The sequence below is a fragment of the Tiliqua scincoides genome, chromosome 3 (assembly GCF_035046505.1).
Source record: "Tiliqua scincoides isolate rTilSci1 chromosome 3, rTilSci1.hap2, whole genome shotgun sequence".
NCBI lineage: Eukaryota > Metazoa > Chordata > Lepidosauria > Squamata > Scincidae > Tiliqua > Tiliqua scincoides.
The window spans coordinates 208133417-208150241 of record NC_089823.1 but is presented as its reverse complement, the minus strand read 5'-3'; the positions used below and the strand labels follow the sequence as shown (position 1 = coordinate 208150241).

Here is a 16825-nt window from a genome sequence, read left to right as displayed (position 1 = left end):
CAGCTTCCAGCAGAGATGCCATTTTCCTGAGTATGAGTTCCAGTCTAAGGCATGCAATTTTGATTTTCTTCCACCTCCAAGGTGTGAACATATTTAAAATCAGGATACAGATTATCTCAGTACACAAGGTATTCAAAAAGACAGACTGATTGATTGTTTTTCAGCAGTGGCTTGCTCCTCAGTCAGCATGCTGAAGGCAGAAAGAGTTGTATTGGGTGGGAAAATCCCACCTTAAAGTATGCTGCTGCTGCTATTACTACAAGACTCCCTTATGGACCTGTATATGCAGAATTTATTTTAAATAAGAAAGCAACCATTCTGGACAGAAATGTCAATACGCTTATATATGTTTATTCAGAAGTAAGTCTCACTGTGTTCAATTGAACTTTCTTCCAGCATTGTAACCTTAGGGCCAAATCCTATCCAATTTTCCAGTGCCAGTGCAGCTGTGCCAAGGGGGCATGCACTGCATCCTGTGCTGGGCAGGCAGTCACAGAGGCCTCCTCAAGGTATGGGAACATTTGTTCCCTTGCCCTGTGACTGCTTTGAGTCTGCACCGGTGCTGGAAAATTGGATAGGATTGGGCCCTTGGTAAACTAATTACAAGATTTAAGTAAAAAAAAATGTGTCAAACCCAAAATTGAAAATGAGATTATCCCATCTTTATGCAATTTTTATAATGGGAACTTTTTTCATTATACAGGTTGAGACTAATTATTCGCGTGGGTTTCATTCCAAGCACTCACATGGATTAGAAAAACGCACTATAGCAAATCAATTTAAAATTGATTTCTTTGCTCCAGTGATTGAAAAACAGCCTTGCTGACCTTTTGACTCTAAGATAAGAGTCGTTAAGAAGACAATCCATCAGCACTTCACTCAGTCCTTCCCTTCACCAGTGCAAAATGATGGAGGGGTCCGAAGGAGAGAGAAGGATTGATGGATTGTTAGCCTGCTGCCCCCCCCTCTCTCTCATTAAGGAGGCTGTTGTTAAAGGACTGTTCAGTTTTTAAAACTGATTTTAAAGGGATGCATTTTTCCTCTTCTCCAGTGATCAGCACATTCTTTCTCATTTGCAGTCAAATCCGTGTATAAAAAATCTGTGTATAAATAGGCTGGACCTGTACCTTCTGTGTAGATTTCTCAAGGAATGCTCTGAAGGCATATGATGCCGTAACCTAGAAGATGATAAGCAGGTCTTGGGCTTTTGTTGGTGCTTGGATGGGAGGCTACTGGAGAACCCCATATATGCTGTCTTAAGCTTTGTGGTAGAAAACAGGGTGGATATAAATGTAATGATAGATGAATAAATGTAATCTCTTTGCAGGACAGCCTGGCATACCAGGATTTCCAGGAGGTAAAGGTCTTAGAGGTAGAAAAGGTGATATAGGAGCCCAAGGATATCCTGGTTCGCCTGGCCTGGCTTGTGACAAAGGCTTACCAGGGCCAGCAGGACCTCCAGGTTCTTATGGGCCACCCGGTCCTCCAGGTGAGCAGATCACATTTACAACTAGTCCTGGAAAGAGAATCTTGCATTTTTTGTAAATTTTGCATTTCAATATGAGCATAAAAGTACATGTATAAAATAGCCCTTGTGCAGAGATTCTCAAGAAGGTTCTTGAGAAGATCAAGAATAATATTAATGGAAGAATATCCTTGCATTTTTCCTCTAAGCTAGATGTTTTGAGACAAGACAGTGCAATCCTATGCATGTCTACGCAGAAGTAAATCCTATTGTGTTCAATGGAATTTACTCCCAGGAAAGTGTGCATAGGATTGCAGCCTGAGAGCCCAATCCTATGCATGTCTATTCAGAAGTCAGTCCCACTATAGACAATGGAATTTACTCCCAGGAAGGTGTGGATAGGATTGCAACCTGAGTTTAGTAAGGTATGCTCGAGCATTTTAGCAGTAGTGCCTAAGAAACAGAGCCTAGGAAAGGGGGGCAAAGGGGGTAATTTGTACCCGGGCCCAGGAGCCAAAGGAGGGGGCCCAGAAATTTTCTAGGATCTTACCTTTTCCTATCTACTCAGACTTGTTGCCCACACAGGATGCTGGGGACACTACCATGAGTGTGTGGCTGCAGCTACTGAGAAGCCATATATGCTGCTCTGAGGAATGCATACATGACATTCCTTAACACAGCGTCAAATCTGGGACAAACTGACCTGCTACAGTAGCTCTTTGGCTTGTGGATCCGCTTAGCATGAAGGCGTATAGAGGTGATCAGGGACACAGCTGTGGGACTGCAGCTGCTGCAGAAGCAAGTTTTGGTATGCACAGGACACTTTCCATTCTAGTGTGAGCCTAAATATGATGATGGTAATGTTCTGCATGATTTTCTATATTTAAAAGATTTGAGAGAGGCTTAGGAGAGTGTTTGGTTTTCTGCATTACTGTATCTAGTTGCTGATGCTACATGGGTGTGCAGACCTGGGCTCCAAAGACTTTTCCAGATGTCTTCACTCTCCCACCACCCTGTTTTGCCCCTCCCTGCCCCCATTCTGCTCTCCTGTCACCGCCCTTCCCCACTCTGTTTCACCCCTTCCCCTTTGCAAAGGGGCCCAAAAAAACCTTTGTACCCCCTGATAAAATTCCTCTCAGAGGCCCTGCTAAGAAACACTTCATACTGGTGGGTTTGACCAACTTATGTATCATCAGTCATAAACTATCCTCCCTTTATCCTGGCATACCAATTTTCCTTTGCAAAATACGTACTAGAGGCTGTGCATGTGTTGTTTCTTTATTCTCAGCAACACTAATAAGCAAGCAGAAAAAGACAAAGTCCTGGAGCTGGGGTCTATGACAATGACATCAATAAACAGGAAAGGAATTGTGATGCGAAAACAGGGGAGTAAGTGAAGGGAGTTAAGAGAAATTAATTAGTTGACATGGAATTCTGAAAGATTTGGGCATTTTTTATGTGATGCAGTGATTAAAAATTTTTTTTTTTTTCAGGTTTACAGGGTTTCAAAGGTCCTCAGGGAGATATGGGTGCACCAGGCCCAGCTGGAATGAAAGGCATGCCAGGAATTCCTGGAATACAAGGGCCACCTGGCCTTCCAGGCAGAAGAGGAAATCCAGGCCTTTCTGGGGAAAATGGATTGCCAGGCACCCAAGGACCCAAAGGTACAAGCACTCTGGTCAAAACCGTCTATGGCCCAAATCCTTACCAATTTTCCAGCACTGACACAGCTGTGCCAATGCGACGTGTGCTGCATCCGGCAGTTGGGTGGCAGTCATGGAGGCCTCCTCAAGGTAAGGGAATGTTTGTTCCCTTACCTTGGAGCTGCATTGCCATTACCTCAGTGCTGGAAAGTTGGTTAGGCTTGCACCCTGAATCTCAGATACAATGCTTCTGTTCATTTATATGCATAGCAGTTCTAATGATGTGCTCTAACTTTCTGGGCCTTCCAAGAACCAGGAGTTGGACCTTGGAGTCAGGCTCACAGTCCATAGATAAAAAGAGTATCCCCAGTGTGGGCAGAGAGACAAGTATTACACTCTGGAAACAGAAAAGTATTAAAATACTCTTCCTTTCTCCCCTTGCACAAGTCTTTCAGCTCAGGGGTACACTGGTGGAAGGTGGAAAAGGGGATGATTGACATGGAAACAGTTCTTTATCTTCTGTCCCTACAACTGCAACTCTTTTATGTTCCATCTTGAGAAAGGCCCCTTACAGCTGAAAGGAGCCATTTCAATGTGGGGCAGTGGAGGGTAACTGGAAGCATTGAGCAAGAAGAGAGAGCACTGGCGAATATTTGCTAAAGCCCTGGAATCTATTTCAGTCTGTCATGTGTCATCGTTATTGCATTGTTTATTATGCTATACAAATTATAATTATAAAATTGAAGTCTATAGTAGCAAAAACGTCAGAGTCCAGTAACATCTTGAAGACCAACAAATATATTGGGGCAAGAGCCTAATTTATCAGATCTGTGAAATAGTTCCATTGCTTGCTCATTTGATTCGAGAGATGACTATGAAAAATGGACAGCAATACATTTGTCTGGGCCAGCTTTAGTTGAGGAAAGACAAATAAGTTTTGTCTGCTGATGGTTGACCTCCCCGCCCTGCCCAGGATTACCTTGTAATTCATTTGTTTCCGTTTCTGACTCCCAAAGTATTCCAAATACAGAATATATTCATTCTTCTGCAACACTATAAGACTATTTGTTGAATACTGGTGCTCCCAAATGTTTAGGCTCCCATAGCTAACTTAGTGCCCAAGATTTCCCATTTCCTTTCTGGCCTTCTGTGACCTGATTCTTCTGGCTCATGGCTTCTGATGATAAACCGCTGTTAGGATTTCTTTCTTCTAAAACTTTGAAGTCTCTTCTGTTTAGCAGCTCCTTTCAAACACTTTCCCTGGTCTTACAGATTTTTTTTTTCCTTTAGAAACTGATAAGAAACATGGGGCATGTAATTTCTAGTTTAAATTATTTCTAAATTCTCTCTTGTGACATTATCACTCCCAGTAGGTCAATACTGTACTATTTAATTGCCTTGTAACATATATATTTCTATAAAGGGAGCAAAGGGTCCCAAGGTATGCAAGGTTTCCCAGGACTCTCAGGAAATGAAGGAGATACGGGGGCTACAGGTGAAAAAGGTGAACAAGGGCAAACTGGTCAGCGTGGTCCTCCTGGAGATTATGGATATCAGGGCTCCAAAGGTATGTAGTCATCTCTGTATGTATTAATGTCTACCCACTTTCTTTCTTTGACATGTAGTGCACTTTGATGTTCTTTTACCTGGAGATTATTAACTACAAATTGAGCATCTTCAATCCAAAACGCTCCAAAATCTGAAACTTTTTGAGTGCTGACGTGGTGCCACAAGTGGAAAATTTCACACCTGATCTCATGTGATGGGTCACAGTCAAAACGCAACACACAACAGACAGTTTATTCAGTGTTCCCCAAGGGAAAAAAGAGCCCTCTTTATCTGCAATATATCTTTTCCATGCACATCCAGATTCCCCCACACAAGCATACCCCTAACATAAATGAATTTTGTGTTTAAACTTGGGTCCCATTCCCAAGATATCTCATTATGTATATGCAGATATTCCAAAATCTGAAAAAAGATCCAAAATCTGAAACACTTCTGGTCCCAAGCATTTCAGCTAAGGGATACTCAACCTGTATTTCCCTAATAATTTATTTTCAATATAAAGTGATTTCTGTAGGGTACTTCCTCTTCATGGTGGTGTGCTGGATCCTGAAATCCCTGTTCCCATATAGTTTAATCTCTTCTGGTAATTGTCATCTGCTACACATACTGTAGCAGACATCCCACATAGCTGTCATAACTGTTTAGTCATGGGAATTCCCTGTAATTTTTTAACTGGGCAGAACTAGCCCAGTCACTGCTTTTAATACACCAAAGGAAAAAGAGGAATGCCAGCTGCTTTTCTGGCTATTCCAGTTTATTCTACTCGCATAGTCTGTGCTGTATGTGACTGATCCTTCCTAGTGTGCCTCAGTGAGATGTGAGATGTTATTATGATACAACATGGAACCAATAAGGTGTTAATATGAGTCAACTCTCATTTCCATGTATCATAATACAGTTACCCCTGCTAATTGAGCAAAGAAGCACTTTTTCAAGTGGTGCTCTTTTTATATTTAGCTGGGGGGGGGGGGATAACTATCCCTCTTCATCCCAGCACAGTGTCTCTAACCAATAAGGGGCACACTTTTTATTTATTAATTAAATTTGATTTTGTCATTGGGAGGGGGGGGGCTACAAAATCTTCTTTGACCCCAGGTAGTAGATAGATGCCTTAGCTATGCCACTGGCTGGGGGGGAAGAGGCAGAGCAAGTGGGTGGCGGCCTGCTGGGGGGAGGAGGCAGGTTTTCCCCCCAATTTTCCCTTTTTTTAAAAACCCGGGCGTGATGTCACTTCTGGTTGTGACATCACTTCCAGGGCATCATTTTGAGCTCGGCACTAGGCTACACGATCATTAACTGTGCCACTAGTCTATGCACGACCTAGAGAGATATATAAGCAATGCAGTTTCCTTCCTTTTCAGTTTTTCCTTTCTCTTTTCTTTGCTTCCTAAAAAAAATAAACCTGAAAACAAGAGGACTGTGGTCAGTTATCAGCCAGGTGAATGGAGAAGACTCTCCTATATTTCAAGCAGCCTATCAGGTTTCATTCTGATTGCTTACTAGATAGAAACAAGGAGAAGTACTCATTCCAGTACTTAAGACCATAAGAACAGGCTTGCTAGATCAGGCCATAGGCCCATCTAGTCCAGCTTCCTGTATCTCACAGCGGCCCACCAAATGCTCTAGGGAGCACACCTGATAACAAGAGACCTGCATCCTGGTGCCCTCCCTTGCATCTGGCATTCTGACATAGCCCATTTCTAAAATCAGGAGGTCACACGTACGCATCATGGCTTGTAACCCGTAATGAATTTTTCCTCCAGAAACTTGTCCAATCCCCTTTTAAAGGCGTCCAGGCCAGATGCCATCACCACATCCTGTGGCAAGGAGTTCCACAGACCAACCACACGCTGAGTAAAGAAATGTTTTCTTTTGTCTGTCCTAACTCTCCCAAAACTCAATTTTATTAAAAATTGTGGTTCCTGCCCTGAGCACTAAAGACTTAGATCAAGGCCTACAGCCTTTGTGGATTGAAGTGACGGCAACAATATTTGCATACATTCACTATGTTTGTTTCTAAGGTGAAAGGGGACCTCAAGGAGAGGATGGCTGCATTTTTCTATTGACAGAGAAAGGACAAAATGGGGAACCAGGCCTTTCTGGAGAGGAAGGTTTACCAGGAATACAGGGTGAGTAAACAACTTATTTCTAATAGCGGAACTGGACATTATTTTTCACTTATGCAACTATCTGCTCACTTTTCTTTTGCTAAATAGCATACACAGGGGTGAAGGAGCTGATCAAAATTGGGACTGTGGCAGGGGAAGGGGCAATTACCCTTTGATCCCCTCCCCAGCTGCAGCTGCAATTTGACCACTGAATGAGCTCCCTTTGGAAGACTTTTTCCCTGCTGAAACAGCAGTTGCAATGAGACCTACTTGAGACTGCAAACTTGGGAAGGGCAAAGCCCCTCCCTCCTGTGGTCTCAATTCGGATCACTTCTGTCCTGCACATGCCATTTAAGCAAGAAGTAACAAGCACACACGTGCCTAGTACATGCTTAAAGTAATGTCTAGCATGGCCTAATGTCACAGAGCAGCAAAACTTGTAACAATAGGTTCAGGCTCTGAGTACCATCTCCCAGGTATTGCCAGGTTTTGGGAAGGACCGCACAACCGTGGTATTGTTAAGTTGAGATTTTGAAATTACTCCATTTCAAGACTTTCGAAAGGCATATTGGGTGGTTGTTGTTGGCAACCTTCAGTCTCGAAAGACTATGGTATCACACTCTGAATGGTGGTTCTGGAACAGTGTCTAGTGTGGCTGGAAAGGCCAATTCGGGAGTGACAATCCCTTCCACACTGGGAGCAAGTGCAGTCTGTCCCTGGTCTGTCTCCCTGGCTATGGGCCTTCCTTCTTTGCCTCTTTGCCTCAGACTGTTGGCCAAGTGTCTCTTTAAACTGGGAAACGCTATGCTGCACAGCCTGCCTCCAAGCGGGCCGCTCAGAGGCCAGGGTTTCCCACTTGTTGAGGTCCACTCCTAAGGCCTTCAGATCCCTCTGAAGTACCCATATTGGTTACACCACCACTAACTAGTAATGAACTGGTCAAGTAACTCCTACTCACTGTTAATTTATCTGTAATAATAAATCCATGTCCTTTCAAAACATTTCCTGAAGTAAATGAACGTAAGGGTACAGCGTTTATGTTACATATCAAATTATCTGACTATAAATGAGAATCGTTAAAATAAATGCACATTTGACTTGTTATGAGTATTAATTGACATTAACTTTCATCACAACAGAGCTGAGTTCTTGTTGTCTTTGCAATTCGTTTGTTGGAACATCTGGACCTACAAAACACAATAATTTATAGAAAATTCTTGAAATAAATTTCAGGTGATAAAGGCAGCCCTGGTTTCAGAGGAATTCCAGGGCTGCCAGGCATAAGTGCACTTCCAGGAACTCAAAAGGGTGAACCTGGAGAGAGTGGGCAGCCTGGCATTCAAGGCCTACGAGGCATCCCTGGGCGTCCAGGGTTGGAAGGAATTATTGGTTTTCAAGGCCAGCAGGGTGATCAGGTATGTTGAGAATATTACTTTCTTTTTTTAATACCAGAAAAAGGGGTTTTGTGGAGATTGGAGGAGGGGGGGCTGGAACAAGGGTGGAGTCAGTGAAGAAGATGGGAGTTACTATAGTTTTGTGGTGTAGTAATTCTTTCCATCCCCCTGCATGTGCATTCTAGGAACTGAGGAATTGCTGGAAATTCCAGCAAGGAAACCGAGGAAATATATTCCTATTCCTGTTTGCACAGGACAGGTCATGCTACACTAATATTTTTTGGCCACTGTAAAGGACTTTCATACAATGAAAAGCTACATGCCATTTGGACACCACCTTCTCTTTCAAGACACTTCAGCTTCCCATTTTATCAAGGATCCACATTTCACATGTGGAAACAATTAGAATGACCCATTTTTGCCAAGTGTACACATTTGGTCCTAGTTGCATATATGCAACATTGGGCAGAAATGGCTTATAATAATAATAATAATAATAATAATAATAATAATAATAATAATAATAAACAGGTATTTATATACCACCTTTCTTGGTCTTTATTCAAGACTTTATTCAAGGTGGTTTACATAGGCAGGCTGATTAAATCCCCGTAGGGATTTTTACAATTGAAAGAAGGTTCTATCTTTCAAGAACCACAACAGTCCAGGTGTTTCACTCTGATCTGGTTTCACATTCTGGCCTCCTTCTCCCACGCTCAGAGCAGATGGAATCGCTCGGCTTCAGCTTGTCAGCTGCTTCAAGGTCGCACGGTGCCGGTGGCCTCGAACTGGCGACCTTGTGGATGTTATCTTCAGGCAGTCGGAGGCTCTACCCTCTAGACCAGACCTCCTGCCCAATGAAATGTGCCCCTCAGTTTTAGTACATGCACCAAGTTTGGAGAGTCATGTCCAATTACAACTTGCACCTCTTTTGCAAACTATAACTGACACATTTTCTTTAAATAAAATCAGGGTTCACGGGGATTGCCAGGTATTCCAGGAAGTCCAGGACTTGATGGTACAAAAGGATCAAAAGGTAAGACTCTTATGGCAATACACCCAAATAATGCATAAAAATACTTATTGTTTGGATTCCTGTGTACCTGTGTTTGGAAAAATTAATATACAAATAAATTCATAATTTCTTATGAATAAAAGGTTATCATTCTACTGCATACCATAGTGAAAGATTTGATCAGTCATGCTGGACTAATGAAGTGGCACCAAACCAATTTTTATATGGTGTTATATCATGGTTTGGATGAGCGTAATGTAAATAGTGTTATGAAATGCTACTGTTGGGATTAAATGAAAGATAAATAAATGTGGTGTAATGAACAAAACAGTTGCATGGTATCTTCATATGCCTGCAGGAGCATAAAAGTAAAATCACATCCAATCAAACCATATTAGTTGATTTAGTTGAAGTGCTTGTTCAGCAAAATGATGGTGGACTTCCTTCTGGACCGAATAAGTTCAGATTACAGTTGGAAAGCTGCATTTACTCATGCATTCCCCCCCTTTTTTTAAAAAAAGCCTAACTGCATGTAAAAAAATAGCACTCTAGGAAGAGAGGTTCTTTAGGTAACTATCTCACCAGGAGTTTTGTTTTTGCTCAGAAATTGGATGATCTGAGCACTTGGTGGGATGGGATTTGGTTTTGTTTTTAAGAAAAACAGAAGTGTTTAGGGATGCAGTCTTAAGTACACTTACTAGGAAGGAAATTCCATTTAACATATGGAGTTAGGGCGGGAAATTTACTTTCACATAATCATACATGTGATTGTGCTGCTGAAAAGACTCTTCAGTGTGACATTTACAGGTAGATAAGTTCCTCCTGTTTGCTCTTTGTTCCTACCACTTTGTAGAGCAGGAAGAACTGTGGGGTGGAGTGTGCTACAGCAAAATTTAAATACAACTACCAGAAAAAGGAGTCCAAATTTCTAAGCCTGTTTGTGTTGTGTGAAGGGAAACAAGCCACGTCTTTGCCTGCTTTCCTCTGTATAAGAATGCAGATTAAAAAAGATGTTTTATTTGCTTGGTGGTGGCGGTGGTGGCGGTGTTGCTTTACCATCTTTTGCAGGTAGCAGAGGTGATCCAGCCATTCACCATGGGCAGCCTGGTAGGAAAGGACTTGTAGGAGATCCAGGATTGCCAGGTGATCATACTTTTGCTTATTTGCTAGTAAATATATGTCGGTTAAATAACTTGCCCACTTTTGCCCTGGCACTTTTTAGAATTGGGCTCTCTCACATCTTGAAGAGATGAACAAGATTTGCACATTTTTTCTTCTGTCATTTGTAGCTAATGAGCTTCTGTGTGAGAATAAAGTGTTTATTTCTGGTCATCATCTGTTTAATGATGTCACTTTCTGTTTAATGAAAGTGATATCATTCACACTTTCCAGCCCTCAGCAGGTACTATGAATGCTAACTTTGGCCCTCTGTATGAAATGAGTTTGACATTCCTGTGGTAGAGATATTTTTCATGGGATACTGCTTGTTACTCCTGGTGAAAAGTAGAAAGTGTGAAGAGGCAATATATGTCTATAAATGCACTGGAGTGCCTGGTGGACACAAGCCCTCGGCTACAATGAGCTTCAACTTTTGGTGTGGTTCAACAGCAGGTGTGCAGAGATGCACCTCCCCATCATGCTTTACAGTGTTCAGCATGGCAAATATCAATGGGCAAGTGAAAAACACATCTGGGATGTAAAGTGACCCAAGAGGCAGTGCTAGCAACTGGAGCAAATATGTGTGGACTGTCCTGTAGTCTGCTTTGGATAACTCCCAACTTTGTCTGAGGGGAAGAAAGAAGGGAAAACAGAATACTTGCCACCTGCTTCTTCATGGTCACTTTGCACATTGCAGTTGTAGGTGTACACCTTATAATGTTTTATGTGTGTACCAAAAATATAATGTGTGGATGTGAAAAGCACATGCTTGAAAACTTCATAGCATATTTGCTTTGGGCTGCAGCTTCAGTTGGCAGGCAATGATGTCCTAAAATGCCTGCTCACTCACTCAGTAAATAAGAAAGTATTATAAAACACTGTAGGTCTCTAGTGTCCTTTCATCCAGGAGAAATGAGGCCTGTAAAGGTGGCCTGAAGCACTCCACCACTTACAGAAGGAGGCAGCTCAAAACAACCAGTCAAATACTGTACTAAATAATGAATAATGAAACATAAAGCAGTGAAATGAATTAAACAATGAAATAAGCATTCTCTTTCCTCTGTTGTGAAATTTTTACGCTAAGAAGTAATTTTTTTTTAATTTTTTTTAAGGAATTGATGGATTACCAGGGGACCAAGGTACAGCAGGTGGTCAAGGGGAAGCAGGAAGACGGGGTCCTAAAGGGTTGCCTGGATATCCAGGAACACCTGGCTTCCCAGGTAAGGTGGAAATAAAGAGAAGAGAATTATTTTTAATTTTATTCTAACCAGCTAAGAGCAATAATCATAAAGAAATGGAAGTAGGCATATTAATAATGGAAGAATGAAACCTGGAGAGAGATGAAGGCTGCTGTGTAGAACTTCTTCACAGAAGGCAGACTTCAGAATAGACCATATCACAGTAGGCCTATTTGGAATGATGGCATGCTCAATGGTCCAACCTGAATTGGCCTTGAATGTGCAGACTGTTAGCACTTGAAGTGTGATACTTGCCATGGCAGACCAAAAGCCAGCCTGATCCGAATGCACTGCTAATCTTCTGTTATTCTTTGCCATCATCTCAGCATAAATTTTATTAAGGACTACTGACTCTTACTGAGAAGTGTTTGTCACTATGTTTGCCTACATTTTTTGAAGATGTTTTGGGTCTTCAGATCTTTGGGTCTTTGGGTCTGCGGCCACACTGTCAAGCAATGATATCCTAAAGTACTTGCCTGCACACATTTGCTCAACCTGTAAATAGGACAATTTATAAAAACACTGCAGATCTCCAGGGTCTGGTGTAACAGGATATTAGAAAGTAGTAAATACTGCTTAATTTTGAGAAACAATTCTTCTACCTACAGGTGTTGAGGGAGCTGCAGGATTAGCAGGAGCTCCAGGTGAAAAAGGTAATCCTGGTCTTTTGGGGCCTCCCGGTTCTCCAGGACTACTTGGTCCACCAGGAAGAAAAGGTAAATATTGTGCATAGTGAATCGTTTTATGACGTGTGATGGCAAATGTAATGGTGTGAACTCATAAGTAACATTAGGCACAATCCTATCCATGTCTACTCAAAAGTAAGGTCTATTGTGTTCAATAGGGCTTACTCCCAGGAAAGTGTTGATAGGATTGCAGCCATTGCCATTTATAACTGTAAATGGCAATGTAAGGCATAAATTAGTACTCTGAAAATATGATTCTGGCCTCTTTACACCATCACTGAAGTTAGGGGTACATCTTAGTTTCGGTGGGACCAAATGTGGAATTAAAATTTTAAATTCCTAAGAAGGAAGGTCAGAACAGACGCTGGATAGAGGTTTTATTTTTGATCCAAAATTATGAACCACTACGCAGGCAAATTAATTTTTAGGGTAGTGTGCAACGATAATTGTATAGTTAAAGTGTCTTTTTGCAGTAATGTCAGGAGCTGATGAAGGACTTGGTGCTAGCAATGGGGCATGGATCAGCAACAACCATCTTAGTTAGATGAGTTGCTGTGTGCAGCAGAGCTGGGAATGGAGCTGATCAAAATGTGAATTTTTTTCTGTGATGCGCAAGAGCTGCACATGCAGGGGTATTTTAATAAGGAGCAGTCAAACTTGCATATCTGAAGTGTTGCAGTTGCAGCAAGTGCTACTGAATATTTAGATTAACTAATAGAGGCAGTATTAGAGAGAGAATACACACCCGTGTGGCATGTTGTGAAGGCATTTCAATCACCAAAATATGATTGCACAATCTTAGGAGGATTGCAGGAGGAGGCATCTAATACTGGCAGCAGCTTTTTGTGGTGGGTTTCCAACTAACAGCATATATGACCTGCCAAGAACAAATACTATTGTAGCTACACCAGCATAACTCACTCTGTATACCATTCAGGCTGGAGGGTGAAAACCACAAGGTACAATATGTATGGGACTAGTCCAAAATAAGTGTATTGTGAACTTCATTTTGAAACAAAGACTTTTTAAAATAGGGATTTATTGTAATGCATATAAACAGTGATACCAAAGAAATTGTATCTACGATAATTAAAGAGTTCAGGATTGGTCTGCTGGGGGGAGGGATTTACAACAGTGGAAGAGGTTTCTGCTGTTGTAAATTGGCTGCGGGCAGAGCACACAGTTGGTTCCCACCACACCTGTCGAACCAGGTAAGGAAGCAGGGTGGGCAGGGAGGGGGCAGGGAGACTGCAGGAGGAGGTGAATCTGGTGGTGATGGTACATGCTGGATCCCATTCCTTCTTTTAGTAACCTCTCCATTTCTTTCTTCTCTTTGCACTTGCACCAGCTACAGAGCTGCCGTGCATCTGAGGAGACCCATTGTGGAGTGGGCAGCTTACAAAGCGGTAAGGGGAAATAATTCCCCTTTCCCCTCCAAAGCCTCCTGCCCCCCCCCCCCGCTGGATACAGTGTTTTGGCACAGCTGCATGGGGGGGGGGGGAGGATAGAATTGGGCTCTTAAAAACCTGGTTTCTGCTGTTGTTTTTTTTCCATTAACAGAGCTCTTATTTAATCGGTGTTCAGATATAGGGAAGTTTATGCTTCTGTTAAAAAGCTAATTGTCCTGTCTTGAAACTATACCTGTGTGAACCGCTCTTGAAATTAAAAAAAAATCATATACATTTAAGAATGCTTAGTTGTAGAATTATGCTGTAAGTCAGCAGTAACAGTTCACTTGAAGTTCAGCCGGTTTGGCTTATATCTGGCAGTACAGAACTATGACTGTTCCAAATATAGCCTTACAAGTCATGTTGTTATGGATTGTTGACAAAAGCACTAGAAATTACCTAGAAAGCAAAGTAAACAAAACTATCACTCATGGCTGGATAAGCTAAGGATCAAGAGTGATTCAAATAGTAAATTGGATTCCAAAGTATGACTGCAGATCCTTAATGTTTACTTATATTGGAGTCAACTCCTGCACATACCAATATCTTTAATCTAACATTTTGCCAAAATAGTGCCATACAATATAAAGAAAAAAACAAGTCAACAGACTTCAATTTTAAGAAATATTATGGTTAGAACTGTTGTGTCAAGAATAATAATTTCATCTGTGTAGTTCTGTGGTTGATACTAGATGGCAAAGAGTAAGACTGCAACCCTATACACACTTTTCTGGGAGTAAGCCCCATTGAATACAATAGGATTATTTTTGGGTAATCATGAATAGGTGTACACTGTTAGTCTATAAATCCTCTTTTAAACGAGAGATCTTTCATACATCACAAAAAGTGTCACCAAAACAGACAAAAAGGCAGGAATATAGTTAGAGTCTTGATTGCCAGGAAATCTGTTAATGCACAAAAGGCAAGGAAGTCTATGGCTTTAGAACTTTTTCAGTATTTTTGAAAATATGTTACATTTTCTTAAAGTGCTGACCTGCAAACTGATAAAACTTATTTGACTAATATTTTGTACAAATGACCATTTCCTTTTTTCATTTCCCTTCATGGTTGGATTTTTCTGCTATGTTTCAAAGGCCTTCTGGGATTGCCGGGTTTAAATGGCCTAAATGGACTACAGGGTCAAAAAGGTTTGCCAGGACCTCCAGGTAAAGAATGAAAAGTGCTATGTCAAACATGTATATTTTAAAACTGTGAGGTCTCATTTGGTATTTAATGATTGGCATTGTGTGATGGCTAACTCGGTATCATCTATTGTGATTGGCTGTGACTCTCTAGTTCATCAGGCAGGGATTTTTCCTAGCCAGAGACTGATCGTGGAATCTTCCTCATATGAAGCTGGTGATCTATCATTGATATGGTTCTTTGCCAGAGATATAGGGGAAGTTATTACAGAAGGGTTGCTGAAAATCACAATCTTAAGAATTGTTGCCAATGGTTGGCCTTAATTTTAACAAGAAGCAATATTAAATTTAAGAACATCTCACTTAAAAAATTTGAAGTTTTATTTGAATGGCTTCAGCTGTCATTAGAATGAGACAAAAATTTGAATGGCTTCAGCTGTCATTAGAATGAGTTAATTCAGTAGTTCTCAAACTTTTTTGCATTGGGATCCACCTTAAAAAAAATTTCTTTAGCAGCCAGTCAAGCCTCAGTGGCTATTGGGCAGCAGTGGTCCTCCCCTCAAAGTAGCAGGTTATTTAACCATTGATGCATATGGCCTAATCCACCCTGTCAGTTTTGCAAACCACCCAAAATTGAGTTGTGACCCACTTGGTCAGTCTGAGAACTACTGAGTTAGTGCAATAAGAACTAGCCACAACACCAGAAAATGAAAAGTAACATAACAATAATCATAAAGCAGAAAAATTACTATGAAGCAAGTTATTTGCTGCATTATAAAGATACAAGCATGTGCCTGATGCAACTAGATGACAAAGTGTTGATCCAGAGAGGTCTGTGTATGAAACCTGAAAGCACTTCTGCACATGCATGGGGGATTGCCAGTATTCCCTTCCAGCAGCACTCTCTCTTGCTTCATAGGGTTCCGACCATCAAGGCTCTTTGGGGGCTGCTGCCTGGAAAGGGGAATTGAACAAACTGTGCCCCCATTGACAGTACTGTGGACATTGTCTAGGGGCCAATTCATCCATGATAAAAACCTGTATGGTGGCTTTACCACTTCTCTTCCTTGGGGGAGCCATTTGCAATCCTAAGGTTTAAAACGTTTCACTAGATTTTTATCCTGCCATTCCTCCAAAGCACTTAAGGCTGTACATCCCTGGAGCTGTTAATGGTTCATCCCCACCCCATCCCGTTTATCTGGAGCACCTCTGTGAAGTTGTTTATGCCTGCACAATTAAACTCTTCATATGAATTTTCAGAAAGAGTTGGTAAGGTTTGGATAGCCTTGTTTGGAAAGAAAGAGCGAATGCTTTGGTTCAGATTTCTATTATGCCTGTTTGTGTCTCTTATTCCTATGAAGTTTCATGCTATGCAATTATTGCCATATAAAGGTTTAAGTGAAATGGGGCCTCCTGGATGCATAGGAGAACCAGGACCAAGAGGTGACAGAGGAGCACGTGGACCTCCAGGACTTTCCCCTCCAGGCCCTCCTGGTAACACAGGCCCATTAGGGCCTCCTGGTAAGAAGCAATTTGTTTCCAGTTTAAAAAGACTTTAGAATTCTCTACTGCCTAGTTTAATGAACGAGAATTGGGGGTTGAAATGGTAAGTTCCATTAGTGACATAAATGAGAGCCAATTGATTCCTGGAACGCTCACAAATATTTAAATATAGTGCTGAGAAAAAGGAATGGTCCTATACCACAAACACCAGCTGGAGTCTGAATAAGTCAATAACAGGGACATTGTGCTAACAATACCTGAATCTTCATACTGTTAAATATTAACTATTTTTACATCTCTCCACTCAAAAAGGAAACATGGCACAATACATTTCCTCCTCCTTACAGGAAGGCCTGGTGCTTCGGGGCCAGCAGGTCGTATTGGTCAGCCTTCTGAAATTGCACTTCCTGGGCCTCCAGGGGACCAAGGCCCTGCTGGGCAAGATGGCATCAGAGG

At 41.6% G+C, this 16825-nt stretch overlaps 1 protein-coding gene across 1 annotated transcript in view; it reads left to right on the top strand.

Moving 5' to 3' along the window:
- Positions 1 to 16825, top strand: part of COL4A4 (collagen type IV alpha 4 chain) — a 72947-nt gene that overhangs the window by 45605 nt on the left and 10517 nt on the right. The window contains exons 28-39 of the mRNA XM_066621516.1: positions 1328 to 1489; positions 2959 to 3129; positions 4532 to 4675; positions 6699 to 6806; positions 8019 to 8200; positions 9152 to 9215; positions 10263 to 10337; positions 11465 to 11572; positions 12199 to 12306; positions 14819 to 14890; positions 16259 to 16387; positions 16717 to 16824. Of these exons, the coding sequence (XP_066477613.1) occupies positions 1328 to 1489; positions 2959 to 3129; positions 4532 to 4675; positions 6699 to 6806; positions 8019 to 8200; positions 9152 to 9215; positions 10263 to 10337; positions 11465 to 11572; positions 12199 to 12306; positions 14819 to 14890; positions 16259 to 16387; positions 16717 to 16824 (1431 nt within the window). The remainder of the gene's footprint in view (positions 1 to 1327; positions 1490 to 2958; positions 3130 to 4531; positions 4676 to 6698; positions 6807 to 8018; positions 8201 to 9151; positions 9216 to 10262; positions 10338 to 11464; positions 11573 to 12198; positions 12307 to 14818; positions 14891 to 16258; positions 16388 to 16716; position 16825) is intronic.